Consider the following 25,944-nt stretch of genomic DNA (forward strand, 5'->3'; position numbering starts at 1 on the left):
AAAACTTTATCAGTATAGCTAATTTATTTTAACTTTTCATTCAACCATCTACTACCAAAACACACACACAAAAGAAAAAATAAAATCAAACAACAAACAAACAAAAACTTGCATTAATCTACGAAAACAATTACCATGTGTCCAAAGTCCAAATTATAAAGAAATATCATAGGATCAAATTAACACTACCAAAAAAAAAATAACTATATGGTTTAAAACAGTAATTAAGTTATAAGCCATTTAATACAGTAATTCTCATTGATATTCGATAATCCAGATCTGGATTCAAGTCATTCAACAGATCAAGTGTGCAAAACAAGAGATAGTTTGGAAAATCTGATTTTTGAAATAGGAAGCATTTCAACATTTTTTTTTTTTTTTTGGCTGTACATAATTACAAATATTACCAAGTTGTATCGGGTCCATGAAGTAATTGAGCAGCTTCTTAAAGCATGCTTAAAGGACAGTTAGATAAACCCCTCGACAATCAAAGACTACACTACAAGCGCGTATATGTTACATCTGCCAAATCAAGTGCATAAATCACCTAAGCTAACATTATGTGGTGAGAGAAGAAAGATTGAAAGAAGACAGAGACTGATATATATTACACAGTTACGCTACAGCCTACAACAGCTGCAAGAGCATTGCAGCTTCAAGCCCACCGTTTTGGAGGCCTGACTTTAGGCTTCACTGATGACGAGCTAGTAGGCACTGGTTTCTTAGAACCTGTAATATATCAGAACAATAGTAAGCAAGAAATAAATCATCCCATCAAAATACATGTCCGTGTAATGTACAAACTAAAACTTTAGAAAAAAGATAAACAATATGTATCCAAAAATTATCATAGCTGATAAGATGATATAAATGAGCAATAGACATACTTGATACAGCTTTAGAGGAAGTCTTGCCATGTAACAACCGAGAAGACCCTGACTGCTGTTTTTGTGGAGGTTTTGGAAGTTTGGTTGGCATGGTTAACCTGCAACAATGCAACATAAAAAGGGTCAAAAACACATTAAAATGTACTCGGAAATCTAATTGACTATGCAAAAAGCATCAGTATATATGACCAAAGATAATTCTGGTTATCACTATGCATCACATCCTGTAAAGTTTAACCAAATCATCACAATAACCTGCTTCAGCAAACACAGGATTTCTGCTAAAAGTAGAATCAATACTATGACAAATGAAGGCACATAAACAAAATCACATCCAAGGTCATAAGAAATGGGGTATTTCAGTATCACGATGATTACTATAGGCTATAGCAACATAGAAATGAAAAATGCAAAAGGCTTACTTTTCTAGGTTTTCCTCTGGTTTTGCCGCTTCAGGAAAAAGTGTGTACTCCACAACACTGCAAATAGAACCATCAGTTTCCGTCCCCATTGAAAGGCCACTATCAGATATATCACTTAATCTCTCTTCAGAGTCCGCATCTCCAAATCCCAAAAGATCGATATCATCATTAAAATTATGAACTGCATCAGATGCAGGAAGGTCTGGATGCCTCAAAATTTCACGCTGGTTCTTCAGGTCTTCAACCGAATGCTGTGAACCAGCTTCAGAATGTCTATCACTATGTTCTGAACCATAATCTTGATCAGAAGTTGGTCTGCTAGTCTGCCCTGACAATTTGCGCGACGATCGAGTTGGCCCAAAGGAATGTCTCCCAGGAGAAGAAAGCCCAGGCTTTAGAGGGTTCACACCACGCTTCTCACTATTAGTACTAGCCTTGACAAGACGCAAGCGCTGAATATCCTCATCTTTCTTTGCAATGGTAGCTTTCAGAGATGCAACCTATAAAACAGCTGAAAATTAGAGCATAGTACAAACTGATTTGATCTGATAGATTATCCAGAGCTTCACAGTTGTCATCCTATAAAATTGAATCCTTGCAATATCCTTGCATGTATCCTTGCAATATCCTTGAATGTATTTTTGAAGATTGCCATAGAGTGCAATATCCTTTCACTAAAGAGGCCTGACACTGAGGGAAGAACATATTCTGACAAGCCCTTATCATAAAGAAGTGAATTCCAATTGTTCAGGCAATAAATTCTTAAACTCAACTTACTCAAGAGAAAGCAAAACTCGATGAGAAAATTATTTTGATTCCTTCATGACTCTAATGTTAAGCATTACAATTTACAAAGCCAGAAAAGGTCATTCAAATCTGGAGCATTCATATATCATTCACCTTTCAGCTCAAACACCATAGTATTACTCACAGATGCAACTCAAGTAAAAAAATTAAAATATATCGTTGTCCTTAATATCAGTTATTTTCTATGGAGAAACATGCTTCCAAGTTGAATAGTTGATCTACTAATAAATGCATAGTGATAATTAAACTGTGTCTAGCACAAGTTCCTCATGAGAATATAAAATTGTGGACAAGGCACTTGCATGGGCATAAATCACAACTAGGTCTTGAAAAACTTTTCTAAAGGATTTAAGAATCAATCAGAAGGAAGAAACATCATAGAGACAAACCTGGTCCATGAGTTCCCTAACATCTCTTCCCTCTTTGTTACTACGTGCCGCACCCAACTCCACCCCAGATACCCTCTCAGCAAATTTAAGAGTGCTGGTAGTTTCAGAGTAAGACTCCACATCAGGGTTAAGCTGCACAAACATTAATGTCTTTGCTTGTCCACCTGAATCATATTTACATGATTCTTCATTATGATGATTCAATGAAAGAAATTCATGAAGGGATAGTAAATTGTTAAGATAAATAACACAGGATTAAGTACTAGCCAAATACCTAGTGAACTCTGAAGAACCTGAGTGAGTTTGCTATTTCTATATGGCACATGAGAATTCTTCTGAGCTAATGCAAAGATAACATCTCCAAGAGCAGAGAGTGATCTGTTGATATGTTGAGCCTCCTTTAGTCGATCTCCAGTTGCTTCAGAGCGATCCACTCTTTCACTCCCTGCAAGATCCACCAAGTGAAGACAGCCACGCAAGGCAGAATTGCTCTTCAAATCCATGCCACGGACGTGGACTGTAAGAATGCTGCACATTTCATTGAATTTTTTTTTATAAGACAGGTATTATTGCAATTTTTTTAAGACAAAAAATTTATCAAACATGTATGGAGGATAACATCTCCCCTATGATTAGAGGAGAAAATAGAATTCCAATTATGGTGTAAAAGAGATATGCCCAGGCTCGTTAAGCATGAGATGGTACAGGGAAAACAACTCAACTCAGCAAAGGAATCTTATCAAATATTTGACCCTTCTTTCTAGCCAAAAAAGTACCATAAAATTCCCTAGCCATCATTCCACAAATAGAAAAGTAGAAATATATTGTCTCTAAACATAGCCACAATACCTGAGCTTATAAAATACTTCCTCCCTTTTTTTTTTACTTGCAACATTTCTATAATGTACACTATTAACATACTCCACATTACTTAAATTTCATGATTTATACTTAAAAAAATAGTCGTATAGGTTCTTGTAGATCTGTCTCAATGTCTACTTTATTATAATAAAAAGTTCTATAAATTTTACCAATGCAAATAAAGATATTAACAGTAGAAGTATACATTGGCAAACGTGAGAAAAAAATGTGGCAAGTAAAAAAAATTAAAATAAATAAAATAACAAAGAAAGTAGTAATCATGCAAGCTTATTGTACATAAATAAGTGCCTCTTTTTAAACAAGCACAATAAATAAAATAAATGTGTCATGTTAAGCACATTCATCACAAAATGGTTAAGAGTTACATAAACAAGCATAGTCAACAAAAAGGTTTCACAAGTATATATAGAAGAAGTTTTAGAAAACAACCTATGAGATCTACTACTCCTTTCATTCAATGCTGTGGCACCTACAGCTCTGTTCATAAAGCCAATGTTCATCAACTCAAGCACATCATTAGTAGACTTAACAGGGTGCATGCTTGCATCTGGGACAGCCAAGCCATTCGGTTGACTGGAACTCCAAATCCCAAGTGTGTGCAAGTCAAAGAAAAACATTACCAGTAGCACAGAAAAAATTACTATTATATCTTGATAGCACGAAGTACAAGTAAAAATATGAAAATCAACCATTTTTTTATTAGAAAACATATGATAATCAACATACTATGGGGCAATAAAGTCAATCTCAGTGCTCACATAAGCATGCAGCAAAATGAGGAAATTAAGTACTTCTATGTCACATTTTCACTAATAGAATGTCTTAATCAGCCTGGATTGGAAATTTATTATCAGGAGTTTTTGGAAAATCCATAATTCTGAGGCCAAATAAGTGGCAACAAGCCAACAGCAATAAGTTGATAAAAAAAATTGAGAAACTACAGATAAAAGCATGGAAAGCCAATATTTTTTTTTTTAATAAACAACATTCTAATGTAATGACTAATTGGCTTTAGTGCAAACTGAACCAAGTTGCAGGAAAAAAGGTATAAGGGGGAAAAAAGCTATCAAAATATAACATCTAATAGCTCATAATATGAACTTGAATAGTGGCCACTTGCGAGAGTCATATAGAGGGATGAAAATCAGGAAATTATTATAAACAAACAAAAATTAAAGGATATCTTTTCTGTGAACCATCGCATGTAAGCAAATCTCGAACTTGCTCATTATAAATCTCAACCATCTGAACACCAATTTCATACATGATGGAGCTTCTCCTATTCTGTGAAATCTGGAAAAGATCATGCAGAGCTCGATAATTGACACCCCAATCCTTCTTTGACGTCATATCAGGTCCAGTCTAGATAGAGAGGATTAAATAGAAGAAAATTAGCGAGGAGAAAATTTTTGAATGAAGTAACTAGGTAAGCAAAGCATCAAAACAGAAGATGCGACCATACCATAGTATATGTCTTGCCTGAACCAGTTTGACCATAGGCAAAAATACATACATTATACCCATCAAGAACAGATCGAATTAGTGGTTGAGTGTCAATAAATACCTCCTCTGCCAACAAAGACATAGAATACAAATCATCAATAGACAATATTGTATGGCAACAGAAATTTCCAAATACCCAGTCATAAATAATAAGTAAAAATATGTAGCATAAGCCCATGAATACAGTAAAGATGCAATTAAGTGAAAGAAGTAAAGAACCTTGACTAGCTGCTGGAGCAAAGACCTTGTTAAACTTAAACAACCGCCGGCTGTCTTTCCCAGGTTTTAGGGGATTAACAACAACAAGCTCTCCATTCTCACCAATGTACTCTATTGTTGTCTGTTTCTCATTCTGCCCAGGAAGAAATGGCCTTATACGACAATACACTCTGATATTTCCTACCAAATACAAGTGCATTGAATCACTTAGTAAACACACAGCTAAACTTGATAAACAATGGCACAATGCTAATCTGCCTACATAAGTGTACCTTTCAGATCCTGAACTTCATTGTATAATTTACGATTTTCTGCAAGAACCATGTGGTAATTTTCGGCAGCATCTACAAGTTCCTTGAGCTTCGTGCCTGCAAGATAGTTTCAGTAAAAACATATCAAAAAAAAAAAAAAAAAAAAAAAAAAAAAAAAAAAAAAAACAGCCTTAGGAAAGACTTGAAAAGTTGAAATCGCCACGGTCAAAGAACATCTCTACCTAGAATTTGAAATTCAAGAGGATAACAGTCTTGCGTCATCAAAAGTTCTTTCTTTACAGAATCTAATTCCATCCTTAGTGCCTACACGAAACAACAATATTATGTCTAATCAGGAAACTTTCATTTAAACAGAAAGATACAAACGGGTAAGAAAATGCAAAACCCACAAATATCAGACCTTCATAACATCAAATTGGGAATCCACAAAGCAAGAGTAACGAAGGTCTCTAATTTTCAATTTCTGAGTCTCGTGTTCAAACGTTTCCTCCAATTCATTTACTTTTTTATTTGAAACTTGTAGTAGAGACTCAAGATCCATGATCTTCTCCTGCAACTTTGCTCTAGTATCTTTTGCTTCAGATTCCAATTGTGAGCAATGCTTCTCATTCGACCTTTTAACCTCCTCTAGCTCTTGTTTGAGAGCTTCTATCTCTGCATCACGCTCATCCCTTTCTCTCATTAATCTAACCACATCCTGCTCGCCATGTTTCTTCTTCTCCTCTAATTTGGTCTTCTCTGTCTAAGATAGAAAGAAAGAAAAAGCTGGTATAAACTACATAAAATGAGTTTGTATATCAATAATTATAATTGAGAAAATAGAAGGATGTGAAGTCTAATACTTCCTCCGTTTCTATTTAGTTGACGCGTTTGATTTAGGCACATATATTAAGGAGAGAAGAGAGAGTGATAGAGGATGACAAAGCAAGTAGGGTAGCTTGTAAATGCAAGGTAAAAAATTTACCCAAAAAGGAAACGTGTCAACTAAAAAGAAACGGAGGTAGTACTTCCTCTGTTCTATTAATATTGCAACAATGGACTTTTTGCACTATTCATCACTGTTTGACCATATAATATGATTTATATGTTAAGCAAAATATATTCATGCGGCATCTTGTTAGATTTGTCTCATAAAATACTCACAATATCAACTTTTTTATAATTTTTACTCACACAATTATAGATATATAACATATAAAATGTGCTTTGGGATGCATAATTTCATCCTTGTTGCAATATTATTGGAGCGGAGAAAGTATATTATAGCGACCATAATACAACAGTAGGACTGTAGTAAAATCAACAGTAGGATTGTAGCAGGGATGGGTCCCGGTTTGGTGGGTGGGGATTGGGGTAAAAAAAAATCATACCCGCCATAGGTGATGGGGCAGGAATGGATTGCAGGTTGTACAATCCTTCACACCCGCTCCATACACGCATGAGCGGCATTTATATATTTGAATAAATAAAAATTATATAATTTTATGCTTTTGTATAAAAAAAATTAAAGTAAAATGTAGCAGTAAATATAATAATAGCCTAATAGTACAACAGCAGTAAAACTGTGCAATATTAAGTGATTTTTGGTCCTGTAATTTACTATAGTACGAAGTATCATCATTTTATATAGGATGTAGTGCTGTCATTTTTTGGAGGCAGGTCTGAGGCAGAAATTCGGTGGGTCTGGGGCGGGGATTAGATGGGGCGGTGATGATTTTAGATTTGTACCCATCAGGATTGGGATGAGGATGGATTTTGCACCTGCTAAGGGGATGGGGATGGGGATGGGGATGGGGATGGGTATGAGAATTTTAGATGGGGAATCAGGGATGGAGATGGGAAGGCCAACATCCACCCTGCTCACCCCATTAGGAGCTTTCAAATGAAGAATATATGATGTCCCTCCAAATTCAAAAACAGATTGGGCGTTAAGCAAGGAAAAAGGATGTAATTGGATAGAATAGGTCTGAGTTGGTCTTCACATCATGTACACTTTGAGTTAGTCTTCACATCATGTATACTTTGTATATAAATTAGTAATATTAGGCCTTCGGAAACAGAAGAAGTTACAAGCACTAAAAAATATATACAGTCAAAGCATATCCAGAAATTGGTACTTTGTTCATATAAGAAGCATCAAGAACCGGTAATTAAAAGATTAAGAGAGCACCTTAATTTGCCGAAGATGGTTTACAGCAACCTAACAATGAAGAAAGGGAAAAAAAAAAAAATCATTCAAAATCAAAAACTAGAAAATGCTCATGAAATTTTAAGCATAAATCAAGACTACCTCACTTTCTTCAGCAGCCCCAACAGCAAGCGTCTCAAGGGCTTTCACTTTCGATTGATATTTGCCTTCACGAACCTTGCAGAGATTGTTTTGCTGCAGGAATATGCAATGTGAGAGCCAGGGCTTATAATAAATAGAATAATTACAACAATTGCATAGTTCAAACACATTACATTTTTTATTTTATCTGCTTGATTTGACACCCGGCGCTCAATCTCTCGTACAAGTCTTTTCAAAAGGCAAGCCACACGCTGAACACAAAATTGAAACTATAATTAAAAAGAATTTAAACATGGGACAAAAACAAAACGAAAGTAAATAGAAAAATACATTTAAAAAAGAGTATTAAAAAAAATAACAAATAAAAAAACGTTACATGAGATACATCCCCACTCTTTCTATCCAAACTTTCATCCAAGACCCTGTCCACCATGCTAAACAGCAATTGCATAGGAGTTTTCTGCACTTGTAAAGAACCAAAGAGAATAAGAACCAGTGCCAGATTTGAAAAGGTGAAGTCTCACAGAAATTTAATAAACATGCAGAAACTTACATCTAAGCTGTTCCACTTCATCAATTCTGACACCTTGACATCAGGACCAAGGTTTCCTGGAACACAAATTATCGTTTTCAGATTAGAAAATCAATAACATAATATACTAAAACAGACACCAAGAATGACACGTGTCATTTCTTGGTGCTGCCTTTTCCCTCCAAAACCTTTTTTCCTTTTTTTATTTTGGATTTAAAAATAAAAAAAATAAAAAAAAGATACCAAATTAAAAATTTTACAATACTCATTTGTCTAATTTACTCTTTCATTATATTTTATATTTCATTTCATTATATACCTAGACTAGGAAGAAAAAGTATACATTATGGTTATACTTTGTCCACATTATTTTTTTTAGAAAAGATTTTATTTTTATTTATTTACAAATATAGTGTTGAATTTAGATTAATAATGTTACCGTGCATGGCACGGACATAATCTAGTAGTAGTAAAAATTAGGTTAGTTTGATATCAGATAAATTAGCAGAGGCTTATTCTGTAAACAGTATTACAAGACCTAACAACTGTCAAAATAAACTAAATAAGGAAAAACTCCAATCTGATGCCACAATAGCCAAGCACATAAGGTTCCCTCACCCAAATTAGAGCAAAACATAGAGACATAATTTAAACTTATATTTCATTAATACATTCATTTTTGTAAAACACTGCATCTATTAGTACAATCAATGATTTGATGAATCCATCAACAGCCAAATGTTCCACTTCCACATGATACTAAACATTTTATTTTTGCCTCTGACTGCACGTGGATTTCATTCTGGGATAGAAGATTTTAAAGCCCAAATGCCCAACACTAGAGCCCTTTTTGTTACAATGAGCTCCGGTCTTCAAGTAAAATAAGACTCCTTTATGCTATACGTGTAGTTTACAAAATTCTTACAAAATGGCTTGTTAGGTAACTTGATGCAATTTATACATAGATATTTATATACCTTGATAGTCAGAAGTACAAGTTTAAAATTGCTGGGACAACCACAAAAGTAGTAGTTGAGTTTACGATCCGATTTAAGATTGTCCAGATTGATGCGGAAACTTGGAGACAGTAAATAACAAAACAATATGAAACAAAAGCAATCAAAGAGGACCGCATACAAAGGAAAGCGCTTAAATGATGTATTTAATATGGGAACTGGGAACCAAGCTCCGGAGAAAACCCACTTATAGCTTGTTTGGTTTGCTTAAGAATCAAATTCCCATTAGAATTTATACTTCATGGGAAGTTATTCTTATGCAATTCCAATGCAATAACTTTGACATGTTTGGTTGACAATAAAGGAATTTCAATTCCCATGAATTTCTATATTCCCATGTTTTAAGGGGAGTAAGATTCTAAAACTTCAATTCTCCTTTTTAGTATCTAACAAATAGGTACAAAAAATTATATTTCCCATGAATTCCAACAACCCTCATTTTATTGGGTTAACTAGACAAGCACTAAATTGCAGGTTAATCCAAAAATCTCCGTCTCAATCTCTTTCAAATCCCTATTAAAGTTTTTGATGTGTGTATATTTGATTAAATGACAGCATTGGAGACTAGAATTTATAGGTCACATCAATGCATAAATAAATTGACAGATCAAAGACTGTTATGCTTCACCCAAGTACCATCCATATGTCTCCATTTAACTAGCTCCACCAAATGCAAACAGTGGTTTCAGCCATACTTTATTTTATAAATTGGAAAATTTGGAACTCTATGTACAGTAGATGAATTTCTCAAAATGCATAACTTTTCAACTAGGAGGCTAGGAGAAAGACAATGAGATGGTGCACAAAATGATTGAATTAAGTAAGGGAAACAAAGCTTGATTGATACCGACACAAAACACAACATTGATCTAGCAATGCTTTGGTTATTAACTAATTAAACAAAAAAAATTAAGAAAATCAAAATTAGAAAATCAAAATTGAATAACTGCATATACAACAAGCAATTATGGAACCTGCCATCTTCTAGGCAGCCAAAAATATATAAAATTTGCACCCATAATAGTTACTTTATCATTAACAATACCAATACAGCCCAGTGAACAATGTTTTGTTACATTAGGTGTGCTATTTCATTTGATTTTTTTTAATTGTATATTTTACTTGGTTGACCCTTATTAACCCTTACCTTAACATATCCTATCTTAGCTTATCTAAACTATTTAATCCTTATATGAACTTAACTATTGTGGATTTAAAGTAAGCAGAACAAGGCCTAGGTGCTAGGTCTATAAACGGCAGGGAAAACATAGACATAGCATAGGCCAAGCATCCTGGTTCATGATATTGGTACTTAAAATTCATTATTGCTACAACTGTCAACCGGGATGGGGAAATGTCCTTTAGCCATTTTCCACTTCAATTCAAGAGATAAAATAAAACATTACTAGATACAAGAGGGGGGTTGCAGGCTTTTTAGCAAGGGCTATCAAACACAACAAAGGAATTATGACAGTGGTAATTGAGGCCATCATAACATGTTGAAGTATACGCAGTGGGCATTACAATCATGCTCATGGTTTGTCAGTAGATGACAAAGAAACAATTGACGATTACTATGAAATATTTCCCAAAATTAATGACATTCCTATAATCAAAGAATATGACCTTACCTGATAAAGTAGTACTGCGAAGGACTGTTTGAAATTTTGATTCCCATGAATTCCTTCTTTTATCTGGTCCAAACTTCGTAGAATTGAGAGCTTCCACCTGGGAATGATCAGTAGTATCCAAATCTTCCATCTCTGGCACATTCCATTTCTTTCTCACATGGTTGCGAGCAGATTCCCTATCGATGTTAGAGCTAAAGTTACTCTTAAACACCTGAAGCCACTCCAAGATCTTGATCATAGAACCCTACACGTCATCCAGAATTTACAATAAAAAATTAAAAATAAAAGAATAAATTGAGCACTAGAGGACACATCTAAGCCAACTCTCTTCACGCTAAATCAATCAATCCCATAAGTGGGGTCGGCTACATGAATTGTTTGAACTCTTCTGCTCTAGTTATATGACAAAATTGAACCTGTGTGAATTTGTAAGGACTTTTATAAAAGCATATTATAAAAATAGAGCAACTAAAAGGCCTCAACTTGGAGTTTTACTACATGCAACTATTGATTAATTTAGTAAATTACATTAATACCATGCTTTCTTCCGATTTCCAATTTTGTATGAGGACCATTTCTTCAATTCACCAACCCAAGTTGCATTGCACAATTTGAGAGGTATAATATGAGGTGTAACGCAAAAGTACCTGTTCTAAATCTGAAACTTCAAATCTAGGCAAGCCCATTTTATCCAAAGTTGACAAAAACCTTTCAACCATGGCTTGGGGCTCCAAATTATGATCCTGAAGCAGAAAGCAGTTATCAATATATATAAAAAAGAAAATTAAATTTTGAAATGCTGACATGGAGATAGATAAATCAAAGATCTGTCTGCTTCTGAAACAACAACCCACCCCAAAAAAAACAAAAAAAAAAAAAAAAAACAAAAACAAAAAAAATGTGCATATACCATTTCAACTGCTCCGGGGCTAAGGCTATTCAACAAGTGACATAAAACAGTTCCATCTTGCAAACAAATCCTTAAGTCCTCAAGTGAAGAGTTTGCTGGAACATTCAAATCAGGGAGCTGCCTGTTCAGCCACTCAATCACGTCTAAGTGGAGAATTAGAGTACATGCATGCAGTACAGAAAAAACATCAGCACGGCTGAGTAAAGAAAGAAGAGTTGAGACTTGAGAACAATTATAATGTGTATTTTAGCGTACCCATGATAGTTCTATTGAAACTATCCGTTTTTCCATCTTTGCCATTACATGCTTCACCATTAAAGTTCAATAACCCATTGCCTCCCAAGTGTGCTTGTGTTTGGAGGTCCATTAGCAAATCTTAAAAAATGTTTTTTTTCTCACAAGCACTGACAATTGCAATTTCGTAATACTCACAAGAAAATCATGGCAGGTCCCTGAAAATTGACCAAGCAGCAACACCGTCATTTTAACAAAACATAGGATGCATAATGTAATCTTCCAGATGCGTGCAAAACAAGTGGACATCATAAAAAGGCTAGAAACTGAATGAAAGACCACCCTTGAATTCTGGAACTCACAGCACAGAATTACAATATACTGAATATTCACAACTAATACAAACCGTCTACAACTTCTCGTTTATTATTATTTCAATTTAGTGGGAACACTAATCGGATACAGTTAATATTCTTAATAATGAAGGGTAAATATTGTTAATTGCATGACATTCTACGGATTGTATACCTCAGATCATCACAAGATTACCAACATACAAGCATAAAAGTAGGTAAGAGGTAGTTAGTAGTAGCAAAGAATCAAGTAGCAGCAGTCACTATTGATTATTCGTTAGTTCTAAGACCTCTCTATGTGGACTAGCTTTAGCTATGAGTGCCAAATTCAGGATCACTGACACAGCATGACAAAAGTTTGCACAGATAAAATTGTCGCTAGACAAACGTATTGCAAAGTCAACATGAAAGTGAGTAATGTAATGCTCATTAATTTTACTACAAAAATATGTGCCGCAGCAAATAGCACTTTGTTGATGTAAAATGCCATAAGTCCATAACACATACGATATGCCACGGAGAACAATACATTGAGCATGCTCTTTTTTTTCCCATATGTCTCCCACAATATTTGACCTTTTCACTTGCAACATTTCCTACAATAGATCAATTAGAACCTTAGGCAAAAAAGTGAGGCACTGACCAGAAGATGAGATATAAATAGCATTCATCACTAAATGAAGCTCAATACATGACTTCCAATGAGGTAATGACAAATATGGAAATGGCTACCCGACTAAATCACAAAGTCTCGGACAGGAATAAACCATCAAAATTTTAGGAACTATTATAAGTGACCTTAGCTCTATCAATAAATCTGCCAAAGATCGATAGTGAAAATACCAAAATAGACATTGCCTTCGCCAAGAATTGCACAACTAGTGGAAGTAACTAACTCAAGTATAGACAACCTAACATTTCTAACAATCTCACAACCGTTGACTTGCAACATAAGTACTTAGCCACAAAGCAAACATTCCACGATAAGTAGGGTCTTGTGACAAAGGTATACAGCTAAAGAATCGTACTAAATCATTCCACATTTTGCTTTCAATCATGTTGGTACTTCAACAATTACTCCATATCAGATAAAACCATTACAAAACATGCCATCTGTGCAGTGTATGTACACTACATAATTATCTCACGAAAAGCAACCCCCTTTAACTTTTAATTTACGCGTTCAGGAACTTCAATCAAGATGAGCCAGTCCATTGCTGAATGCTCATTCAATCTCCTTTTGACATTCTTGAACTCCACAACTTGGAGCTCTCCTCCAGCTCAAGATCAAGCTAAAAAGCACAATCTTGGTCCATAACTAAACTCGAATTCGAGAATTACAGCTACATAACTACCTAATCCTTACTCTTCTCTCACCAATATAAAATCAACCCATAGAATCAAAAAATCCAGCAAAATTCTCAAGTAAAAATTCAAACACCAACTAATTGAGGCATCAAATTCAGCAAATTTCATCACATTAACCTAAATTCTCCATCTCCACAGATCCATCTTCATATTTAACAATTCAACCATAATCCAATACATCAAAAATTCACAAAACAAAAAAAGAAAAGGTCAAAATAGCCAAAACTTCACACAAAATCGCCAAAAAAAACACAAATTAAACCTAATAAAAACCACATTACAAAATCAAAATAAAAGCAAACAATAATACGAAACATACCTGAAAAACAGAAGAAAATCCTCGAAGCAAATTGAAAAAATTAAAGGTAAGAGAGAGAGAAAACAGAAGGAAATGCTAGGGTTTATGAGATCGGAAAATGGAGACGAAACTCCTAAATGTTGAACCCTTAGCAGTTTCTCTCTCCTCCCTTTCTCTCTCTAAATTTTGCTTTGAGAAAAAATGGCAGCCTTTTATTTTCTCTCTCCTCTTTTTCTTGTCCTGTATATTTTCGTGCAGTAGCAAAGATGGTGAAGGCTCAAGGGTTGGTTTTGGAATTTGTCTTTTTTTTTATTTTTTTTAAATTAATGTTCGTACAAAAAATGTTACGAGTATTCAAAATTTAATTTAGCGACGTATTTTAAGGAAATAACAAAAGGTTATTTAAGGGAGTTTTGATTTGATTGGGCCCACTGTTCTATATTTGGAATAAAGTTCCCGCCTAATTGAAGAAGTAGATCGGATCTTTTTTTGTCTTTGTTTCCCTGGATCTTGAGCTTCGAATAATTTTATGACTAAGTTGATGGGCCTTTCTCTTAACGACAATAAACCCCATGTGGATGTGGGTGGCCATGCCCAACTTCAGTCAATTGTCGCATCCCGGAACCTCCCCGACGGCAACCTCGTCGTGACTGAGGATCTGTCTGATTGACTGAACTGAAAATAATCCGAATAAAACATACCCTGATTCAATGGTGGTTCAATATATTATTTATTTGGAGTTAAGAGAGCCACAAATGCAGGTGATGAGATTCAATCCCAAGATCTATTGGAACCGGGAGGGGAGCTCTAACCACTTGAGTTATCCCTCACTCTTTGGTTCAATATGTTTTTAATTCAATTTTGAAAATCTTTTAGTGTAATGGGGAAAAAGACAATCTAGTAATTTGTATAATACTTTAATTCGGATCATTCATTTTCTTATCAAAAACTACTCACTCCATGTTTTAAAAATTGTTACACTTTTACCAGCACATATTTTCAAGCAATTTAATTGACTTAACTAAAACAAGAGATTATAAGAGATAGATAGTAAGGGATAATAGTTCATTGAGAAATAATGAATGCGGGAGAATAAAAACTAATAAAAAAAAATAGTGTTGAGTTTGGGTAGGAACCATAAAAGAAAAAAATACATAATATTAAATTGTAGTTTTTAACAATTTAAAAAAAAAAACAAAAAAAAAAAAAAAGCGTAATACTTATTATAACATGGCCGCATTTGGTAATTATGACACTTATAAAAACACAGGGGGAGTGTTACTTTCTACTTCTAAAAGTAAATCTATCTAAATATACAAATCCAAAGATCATTGTAGGCGGGCCTTAAATTTGATGATAACTAGATATACAATTTGTTACCAAAAGGTTATGTGATGAATTATTTTTTATTATATTATATTGTATTAGGGTTAGGGTTTAGAGATTAGGGTTTAGGGGATTAGTGTTTAGGGTTTAGGGTTAGGGTTTAGTGTTCCACCAGCTTCTCACGCTTAGTTATGTATTCATCAACCTAAATTATTAATAGGAAAATTTCTCACTTATAAGTTCACTATTTGTCTGAAAGGACCTTATATGTTTAAAGTAGTTTAAAAGGACTTTATAAGTTTATTTTGTTGTTTGGGGGACCTTGAGGTCATAATCCGGCAATAATTGATTTTTTTCTCCGACGTTGACCTCTCATGTGACCTTGAAAAATGACTCCCTTTTTTTTCCCGATGATTTCCCTCAAATTCCCTATTTTGATTTCAAGAGAGGGAAAGATGAATTGGGGTAGGGTTAGGGTTAGGGTTTAGAGTTTAGGGTTATGGTTTAGTCTTTAGGAGTTTAGGGATAGGGTTAGGGTTTAGGGTTTAGGGTTCGTTTAGGGTTTAGGGTTTTGGTTAGGGTTAGGGTTTAGGGTGAAGTTTCTTTATTTTTTTTAAAGGAATTCCAAGTATAATGCCGAATTGACGAAAAAATAATTTAATTTTGGTTTAATTTGAAAAAATAATGGAAAAAAAAGAAGTGTATTTTATTTTTCTTTGATTAACGTTGATAATCTTGTATCGAATGAATTTTGAAACAACGATGAAAGAAAAAAGATAATATTAAAACATGATTCAGCTGGTATAATAAGATTTATCACCGTCAACTCCACCAAAATGTTACAAAACCAATAAATATTGATTTATTTCGATTGATTTTGAAGTTCCCAAACTGGTTTCTAGCATTTAAATGTAAAAAAATTTCAAAATATTTAGAAGGTGTACGGATGATACCGACAGTAACAGTTAAATAGTCGGTAATATCTTCTTCTGCCGCTACACAACTGTTAATTAGCACGAAAGCTCAAATATCCATAACGGCCTTCCTACCGGCCACGTGGAGAGCTGCTTGAGGCCACGTAGGCACCTGCTGCCTACGAGATCGGTTTGCCACCTATTGTTATAGGTGGCACCAGCTTGATTGTTTCTCTATATATACCCAAGCAAATGTTCACCAAAAGGTACAATCTTTTCTCTCTCTCTAGATATCTGAACACTTTCTCTCTCTTCACTCTTTCTTCTTATCGGATTGCTAACTTCAGCATCGGAGAGGTTATTCCCGGATAACCCCCGGGTTAGCTTATCTGTGTTGACTGTGCAGGTGTGTAATTGGACGGTAAACCTTTACCAACCCACGAAGATTATCTGTACAGGAACTCACCCAGAACATAAGGTAATTTTTTTTAAGGGTAATTGATTTAACGATAAAATTATGCTTTTTTTCTTTGAATTATTGATGAGAATTTTTGTTGGTTTCCATTGGATATTAGAATTTCAAAAAACCGAAATTTCAAAAAACCGAAAAAAAAGAAAAAGATAATCTATAGTACTATATAAAAAGAAAGGGCTTTTTGGGTGATAAATTTTAATTTTCCCAAAATGCCCTTCTCAATCTTTAAAATTACCTCAAATTAAAAATTATTTTTTTACAAAAATAACCGCTCTGTTAAAAATGCATAACACCTGTCAAAAAAAATTGCATAACTGCTTTTGAAAAAAAAAAAAAAAAAAAAAAAAAAAAACTCTGTAACTGCTATTCCACGATATTTTTTTTTTTAAGTGTTGACAGTTACCATATAGCAAAAAAATAAAAATTAATAAAAATAAAAAAGAAAAAGAAAAAGAAAAAAATTCTCATTAAGCATATCATTGCTAATTGCTAAGATATGCATGTATATCCTAATAATTAAAAAAAAAAAAATGCATTATATGTCATTTCTCACTAACTAAGCATTTGACAGTTTTTTTTCCCTCTAAACATATCTTATAGCTTCAATCCTCAAAATCTGTAAGACCATAAGATCCATAACTGCTCTTTAATTATATTGGCCTTATTAACCTTTCACAAGATACTTGATTAACCCCAAAAATATATTATTTCGTCTAATTATAAATCATTAAAGTCATATGGGCGAAATTAGTTCTTCATGGAACGGTATGTATAATTAATTTTTCTACTCCCACTTTATACTGCACAAGCTAAGAGGCACACACTACACGTGCACAATATAATTTTTTTTTTTATTGTACACGCTACGCGTGTACCTCATAGCTTGTTGCAATAAAACCAAAAAAAAACACATCCATGGCATTCCGGCATAACGCAAGACGCAACCACCGTGAAGTGACCTATAGTTAGAAAACCACCAACGACATAAACAAACGGCTAAAATCGATTTATTTCGGTTGATTTCGGAATTCCTACACCAGTTTGCAGTGGCTTCTTGCCATAAATTACCTTGATGCGCCATGACATTGTTGCAAACCTCTGCCTTCACCTGTTTGATTTGGTATTCTAATTCTGTATATTAAGGCCCAGATATCTAGATGTCCTCACTTAAATGTCAAGCCCATTTCATTTGGTGACCTTTATACCCACATCATCTTTCCTTGCTGGTCCATTTAACAAAATTAATAAAAACTTGATACGAAGTTTATAGAAGTAAAAAACATACATTGTGAGTTTGTGACTAATCTAATAAAAGTAAAAAACTTTATGCTTCCAAAAAAAAAAAAAAAAAAAAATCCAACAAAACTTTACACAATAACATTTGTTTATAGATAATAGTATAAAATCAAATTAAAATTGGTATTCCCTCTATGACTCTATCCCTTTATTAGAAGACTATTTCTAATATTTATTACTCACTTATTAAAGAGAAATAGGCTTCTAATTTAGGGACAGAGGGAGTACGTGATACTGTGAATGAATGGAGGAGAAACTTTTAAACGGAGAGATTTAAAAAAAAAAATTAAATACATTCGGGTGCAAGGTTAAGGATATTTTTTGCTCATTTAATATATATGCTGGGAATAGTTCATGCAATGCTTAATTGATGTTGTTTCATTCTTATATATATATATATATATATATATATATATATATGCCATATATAACTACATGGTTTTTTAAATTATATCTGTATATGGATATATAGCCAACAATGGAGCTTCATCAAAAATATATGGAAGTCAATTTTATCTTACATTTATAATTGGATCTTGGAAATACAACTCAAAATAAAGGTATTTACAAGGGATATTACTCGATTTATCTACTATGTCATTTTATGATTGGTCGATTTTTTTATTTATTTTTAAAAGCCTAAATGTACTTTATATATACATATAATTGTAAATACATGTATTTTTAAAAAACATGTAACTAAATTTTTTTGAAACCTATTTTTATCTTTTTAAAATCATTTCCGAAAATTAAATTATATCTAATATTTAGAAAATAAAAAAGTCATCATTGTTCTTCATTATTCTTCATTGTTCCTCATTCATGATCTTAATTAATTACGTACCCCAAAATCTTGTATAATCTATTCAGAACTCAGACCAAAATTCCGTCCAAAAATCGGATTTATTGGGTTTCGAATATGCTTCTATGATCTGATACAAATTTCGTTTTAGGGTTCGATTGATAATTTTGGTTTATGTAAAAATCAAGTTATTTGATAGTTTTGAGCGAGGACGAAAATACCCTTAGGAGCAATGATGATCTAAACACGTATCTTTCAATTTTTTTAATGATCAATGAATAACGAGGTATGCTCTCTGCAATTTAGAGTTCGATTTTTTTTTTTCGTAAACCTATTTGGTCTAGAATTGTGATTTGCGATTTTTTTGAATTTGTTTTTGGTTAGGTAATTACCTGTTGTATTTAGTTAGGTCATTACCTAACCCACAAACAAGTTCAAGAAAACTTAATTACATTTATTGAATCAAACAGGGGTTGCGAACAAAAAAAAAATCCGACCACTTCATCTTCTACAAACTTGATATTTGTTCTTTAATTTAACATAATTGCACAATTTGAGTCCACATAAATCATATTATCGAACCATTCAAAGTGGAATTTGTCCTTAGCAAACACTTATAAATGAGATTGTTGTTGAGATTTTTTTATGAACAAAAACAACCAAAAACTGCAAAAAAACAAAATGCAAAATATAAAAACACAATTTACTTTCGAATTTTTATCCCGATTTTAGTCCGGATTTACGAATTTATCAACAACTAACATTGATTTTGGGAATGGGGGGCTAATCTATAACATGATTGAAGAATATTGATGAACAATATGAACAATGATGAACACTTTTAAGTTTTTTGATTTTTAATTATAATTATAAATTTGAAAATTAATTAATATAATAAAAATAGATTTTCATAATTTATAATTATGCATTTCTTACAAAAATACATGTATTATAAAGAATACATACTTAAATACAATCTTAATACATTGTAGATATTAAAATAATTAAAAATGAAAATAAAAATACTAAATACAAGCCAATCAGATTTTGCCACATCAGCAAATTGTGGTGTCATTTTTAAAGAATGACATTGTAGAGTTTTTAGGATATTACTGCTATGATTTTAGTCACACTTGTTATATAGAGCAACGAGGAGCACACGTACTTATACATAAGCACATTGTTAGTGCCGCTTAACAAGGCCTTTGACATTTACATTTGAAAAAGTCACAAACACCAACAGGCCAATTCTCTTTGGTACAAGATTGCCTACAAGCCTCATGAGTACCGCAGGGACCTTTGAAGAACTGGCTTGGTTTTTCGCATGTGGCACCATCAACCTCAGTCACCATGTTCGTCTCTGTCAATTATGCACAAGAAAAATTAAGAAGCACATATGTAATTAACTATGGAAGGCTTAAAATTAATTTCAAATCTCTCGGGATCGGGATGTACTATAGTCTTAGGGATTTTTTTGCTTGATTGGTTGATATTGGACTTTTTTATTTGGTTTTAGGTCAGAGATAGTTGTAAGTGTTAGTTGACAATAGATTGAAAGAAGTATATGTAACTTCTAGTGAGAATTTCAATTTTAGTAACTAACAAATTCAACGGTACAAAATTCTACTTTTAGACGTACAGCTCACTCATTTTACACTCAAAATTTCTGATTCCCATATCATCTCATGCCTATCAATAATTTACGAAAACCCATCTAGCTAATCGTCTCATAAAATTTACTTATCTTAACCATACTTAACTTATATCAACTTACTGACACTAATTTAAACTTATGTCTTATGATATTTAAATGAAAATAATGCGAACATAATATATGATTTGAATAGGCTGAATTAATTGTTAAAAAAAAAAAAAAAAAAAAAAAAAGAGGAATAGATAGATGAATTACCAGAAGCAAATAAGAAGATAAGCAACAACAGCCCAAAGAATTTCTTCTCCATATTTCTAGGTCGTGTTCAAGTATCAATTGTTTGAAATTAGTGAGTATATTATGTACACTTCTAAAGATATATTTATATACAAGAGAAGATGTTTATACGTCATCGTTCAAGGCCTTCGAGTATTCATCAAGCACACCACAGTTGAAAAGTTGCCAATAAGTAGTTGGTTCATTTATTACTTAGCTAGCTAATTGACAAGATCGACAATTAAGGCCACAGGTGCACAACTTTCTTGACTCTTCAGTCTATGCCACTTGAATTGATGTGTACACTACCGTGATAACAATAGAACAAACCCATTACCTAAATCAGAGGGTTTATCCATGTGCTAGTAGTGTCACATCGTCATTACATAAATTTCTCATCTAACAAACCTTTCACTATAAATGACAAATTAGTGTTTAATGATGGTTGGACCGATTTTGGCAGCCGGTTTGGCCACTGGTTGTTATTGTTAAAAACCCTAAACACTAACCTTAAACCTAAACCCTCATAATAATAAAGCCATTTTAATTACTTTCTAATGACAAGAAGAATAAATTAAAGTATTACATGAATCCAATTTAGTGGCAACAAACACATACAAGAGGTCACGAGTAGTCCGTAAGCAAATGGGTAGTGGACCGATACGCCCCTTTAATTCTTTAAACATTGGTTGAAGTCCGATATTTTCCTAAGTAAACCAACTGTACGTGTTGGGCCCGGGTCACCCATCTTGGCGGGTCGTACGCAAATTCCACTCCACATTAGTATGATATTGTCCACTTTGTACCTAATCCGCACGAATTTGTTTTTGAACACCTTTTCAAAAGGCCTCATACTATTTGGAGTCCCTATTCCTTGTTTCTGCCATGTGGGACTTGGGATGAACTATCCCAAAAGTACGGTAAATCGGTAATGCAATTCCCTAATTTTTCTCCTCTCTCTAGATATTTCTTCAGTTCAATTTTTATATCCAATTGCACCATAATCAAGATGAATTTTGCTTCCAAGGTAGTGTTTACAACACATCACATGCATCAATTTATACACATCAAGTAATTTGGCCCACGTTCCTAACGTAACATTTCTATCTCACCACACATGTTAATTAATATTTAATACGAGTACCAGTGATTAAACCCGTGATAGGTTGTGTCGTTCTTTACACAAAGGTCTTGTTCTCTTCACCTTAAAATAATATTCATTAAAAAAAAATTAATTTAATAAAAATAAGTCCATTTCAGTAAAAATAATATCAGTTCATTAAAAAAATCAATAATCATAAAGAACAAATATAGTAGAAATCAACAAAAATGAATTTTAATAGTAGAAATAATTTAAGTTCATTAATTTTAAATTGAGCAAAAATAATTTCAGTTTAATAAAAAAAAAAAAAACAGATGCTAACACTACGTATATTGTTTGTGCTCCTTTTCCTCTATTATTTCATAACAATGCACTTAATATTTCTGCAACGAGTATATGGCTAAGGTGTCTAATAGGGGCTGCTACTAATGTATGTCATGCTCCGAGTTCTTGGAGTTGTCCCAAATGCAGGTATGGTGAAGGTGAATTGTGATGCTCATATGGGTGCAAAGACAGGTTTAGGGGTGGTTATATGAAGTGAGCAGTGATAGATATTATATTTATTGTTAAGATAAGTGTAAATATTATTGTTACCTTGTATTTAGCCTTAGGATTATTTCATTTCCTTGTTTATAGCTAAATTAGTGGCATTGCCTAATCCGATACACTGTATATATTTCGACACTTATCAATGATAATATTCACGGAAAGTATTCTTTCATGGTATCAGAGCCAGCTCCAGGTATTCTTGGTCCAAGACCAATGGGTCAGCAGCAACAAGCATATGCAACATCTCAGTTTGGGCAGTCCGCAAATGCTACTTCAACGGATCTCGAGGCAGCAATGCATACCATGACTCTCACTCCACCGGACCCGTCATGGTACATGGATACCGGTGCCACCTCTCACATGACTTCTTCTTCCGGTAATCTCTCGTCTTATTTTAATTTGAGCACTCATCCTAATAATGGCATTCTTGTTGGAAATGGCAATACTATTCCGATTGTTGGTTATGGAAAATCCGTTTTACCCACCACTAATCCTCCCCTCTCCCTTAATAATGTCCTACATGCACCCAAATTAATCAAAAATCTCGTATCTGTTCGTAAATTTACCACTGATAATTATGTGTCCGTCGAATTTGATCCATTTGGGTTTTCTGTGAAGGATTTTCGGACGGGGAAGCCAATAATGAGGTGTAATAGTCATGGAGATCTCTACCCTATCACCACCAGGCCACCAACAATCAAGCTACTTCCACCTTTGCAGCCATCTCACCTAAACTTTGGTATGAACGTTTGGGTCATCCGGGGACTCCTGTTTTAGATGCTCTTAGGAAAAATAATTGCATTGATTGTAATAGTTTCTCTAATTCTAGTATTTGTGGTTCTTGTGTAATGGGAAAACACATTAAATTGCCTTTTGCTTCGTCTTTGTCAAGTACGACTATGCCTTTTGACATTATTCATAGTGATCTATGGTCTTCCCCTATTTTGAGCTTTTTGGGTCATAAATATTATATGTTGCTTTTGGATGATTTTTCAAATTATTTGTGGACTTTTCCTATTTCTTGAAAATCGGATGTTTTTGATGCATTCATGACATTCAAAACACAAATTCTTACCCAATTTGAGCGACATATTAAGAATGTGCAATGTGATAATGGTAGGGAGTTTGATAATAGTTCTTTTTGGGATTTTTGTAAGACACATGGCATGTCTTTTCGGTTGTCTTGCCCTCATACCTCTTCTCAAAATGGGAAAGCCGAAAGAAAAATAAGATCCATAAATAATGTCACTCGTACTTTACTTGCTCATGCCTCTCTTCCCCCCTCTTTTTGGCATCATGCATTGCAAATGGCAACATATCTTCTTAATATTCTTCCTAGCAAACTATTGGGAAATAAGTCACCTTTAGAGGTTCTTTACAAAAGGGTTCCTTCTTACTCTCACTTACGGGTTTTTGGTTGTTTATGCTATCCTCTTATCCCTTCTACCACAATTAATAAGCTTCAACCAAGATCAACCCCTTGTGTATTTTTGGGATATCCTACGAACCATCGAGGGTACAAATGTTTTGATTTATCTTCTAATAAAATCATCATTTGTCGTCATGTTTTATTTGATGAGACAATTTTTCCATTTGCTAAGTTGTACGAGCCTCATGCTAACGCTTATGATTTTCTTGATGATGGACTCCATCCATACATTATTCATCAAATGCATGATCAGCACGTAAATTCTTCACCTCCTCCTACATCTCCAAGGCCCACTATCTCCACGGCCCACCCAAGTCATGCCATATCTCCAATAGCTCACCCTGCCACACGTGACAATGGCTCTTCCAGCCCACCGTCACTTCCTCAAACACAAACAGGCCCACAAAATCCTCCCACACCCATTAACCCACAAACCCAAACACAATCAGGCCCTTTACCACCTCCCACTCCTATCCAGCAGTCTAGAATGGTGACTAGGAGTCAAAGTGGGATTGTTAAGCCCAATCCTAAATACACTCAGCAGTCCCTTCACACTTCAGTATCGAGGTCTCCCTTACCTCGTAATCCGGTTGAGGCTCTACGTGACCCTAACTGGAAAATTGCCATGGATGAGGAATATGCTGCTCTTATTAAAAATAAGACATGGGAGTTGGTGCCCCGTCCGCCTGATGTTAATGTTATACGGTCTATGTGGATTTTTACTCACAAAGTTAAATCTAATGGTGTGTTTGATAGGCATAAAGCCCGTCTTGTAGGTGATGGAAAAACTCAACAGGTTGGCATTGATTGTGGGGAGACATTTAGTCCGGTTGTGAAACCGGCTACCATCCGTACTGTTCTCAGCATCGCTCTGTCTAAGGCATGGTCTATTCATCAGTTATATGTCAAAAATGCTTTTTTACATGGTGAGCTACAGGAAACAGTGTATATGCATCAACCTTTGGGTTATAGGGACCGGACTCATCCTGATTATGTATGTCTTTTGAATAAGGCTATCTATGGACTTAAGCAGGCCCCTCGCGCTTGGTATAAGCGTTTTGCTGACTTTGTTTTGTCTATTGGTTTCACCAATAGTACGATGGACAATTCTTTGTTTATTTTCAAGAAAGGGTCGGACATGGCTTACTTATTATTGTATGTTGATGATATAATTCTCACAGCTTCTTCAGATACTCTCCGGCATTCCATCATGGATCTTCTTAGCTCTGAATTTGCTATGAAGGATCTAGGTCCTCTTAATTATTTTCTTGGTATTGCTGTCACTAGACATAAGGACGGTATGTTTCTTTCACAGCGAAAATATGCAGCGGAAATAATTGAGTGAGCTGGCTTGTCATCTTGTAAGCCGTCTCCCACTCCAGTTGACACCAACTCAAAGGTTAGTGCTACATCTAGTACTAATTTTGATGATCCTACATTGTATAGGAGTCTTGCAGGGGCTCTACAATACCTCACTTTCACTCGGCCGGATATTTCATATGTCGTTTAACAGGTGTGTCTTCATATGCATGATCCGCGGGTTGATCACATGTCAGCTCTTAAACGGGTAATCAGATATATTAAGGGTACTATAGACTATGGTCTACACTTGTATCCTTCTTCTTTTTCTACTCTGGTCTCGTATACTGATGCAGATTGGGGTGGATGCCCTGATACAAGGCGCTCGACATCTGGTTATTGTGTGTTTTTGGGAGATAACTTGGTTTCTTGGTCATCTAAAAGACAACCAACGTTATCCAAATCGAGCGCAGAGGCCGAGTATAGGGGCGTGGCCAATGTAGTATCTGAGTCGTGTTGGCTCCGAAATCTTCTTCTCGAATTGCATTGTCCGATTAAAAAGGCGACACTAGTGTATTGTGACAATGTATGTAACACCCCAATAATTCTCTCTTTAAACCTGTGAGGACCCTGAACAATATTCAAGAGAATTACTGGCGTGCTACCGCCACGTGTTCAAACGTTAAGGCTTTATCAGAAAATAGCAGCGGAAAAACTAAATCAGTTATAAATAAGTTTCAAAACCAACGAATGAAACCAAATTAAGTCATACAACTTGGAACCATTAAGGCCCTTATTCAAACCCAATAAAA

The 25,944-nt window shown here is 34.3% G+C and overlaps 1 protein-coding gene and 1 long non-coding RNA gene across 2 annotated transcripts; both read right to left on the minus strand.

Annotated features, from left to right (window-relative positions):
- Window positions 1–453: 453 nt before the first annotated feature.
- On the minus strand, window positions 454–14,257 carry LOC145596498 (kinesin-like protein KIN-14J). Its single transcript, XM_081652673.1, has 22 exons — window positions 14,035–14,257; window positions 12,016–12,212; window positions 11,761–11,903; window positions 11,498–11,593; window positions 10,851–11,094; window positions 8,225–8,280; window positions 8,048–8,131; window positions 7,845–7,922; window positions 7,672–7,764; window positions 7,552–7,581; window positions 5,782–6,123; window positions 5,603–5,684; window positions 5,382–5,477; window positions 5,110–5,289; window positions 4,850–4,956; window positions 4,570–4,749; window positions 3,817–3,980; window positions 2,780–3,033; window positions 2,506–2,669; window positions 1,310–1,809; window positions 888–985; window positions 454–729 (listed from the first exon to the last, which is right to left on the minus strand). The coding sequence occupies exons 2-22, from the start codon at window positions 12,125–12,127 to the stop codon at window positions 656–658; spliced, it is 3,177 nt and encodes a 1,058-aa protein (XP_081508799.1). The 5' UTR covers window positions 12,128–12,212; window positions 14,035–14,257; the 3' UTR covers window positions 454–655.
- Window positions 14,258–19,712: 5,455 nt separating this feature from the next.
- Window positions 19,713–21,065, minus strand: LOC145598568 (uncharacterized). Its single transcript, XR_014103580.1, has 2 exons — window positions 20,736–21,065; window positions 19,713–20,186 (listed from the first exon to the last, which is right to left on the minus strand). It is a non-coding gene; the product is annotated as an uncharacterized LOC145598568 (long non-coding RNA).
- Window positions 21,066–25,944: the final 4,879 nt, after the last annotated feature.

Source organism: Chenopodium album, chromosome 20 (assembly GCF_948465745.1).
Source record: "Chenopodium album chromosome 20, dcCheAlbu1.1, whole genome shotgun sequence".
NCBI lineage: Eukaryota > Viridiplantae > Streptophyta > Magnoliopsida > Caryophyllales > Amaranthaceae > Chenopodium > Chenopodium album.

Excerpts from the sequence above, each read along its gene's own strand:
- LOC145596498 (XM_081652673.1), bottom strand. The coding sequence starts at position 12,127 with ATGGACCTCCAAACACAAGCACACTTGGGAGGCAATGGGTTATTGAAC. Across the intron at positions 11,095-11,497 it reads AAGTTTCAGATTTAGAACAG|GGTTCTATGATCAAGATCTT; the intron begins GTACTTTTGCGT and ends GATGACGTGTAG. Across the intron at positions 5,685-5,781 it reads CCCAATTTGATGTTATGAAG|GCACTAAGGATGGAATTAGA; the intron begins GTCTGATATTTG and ends TGTTTCGTGTAG.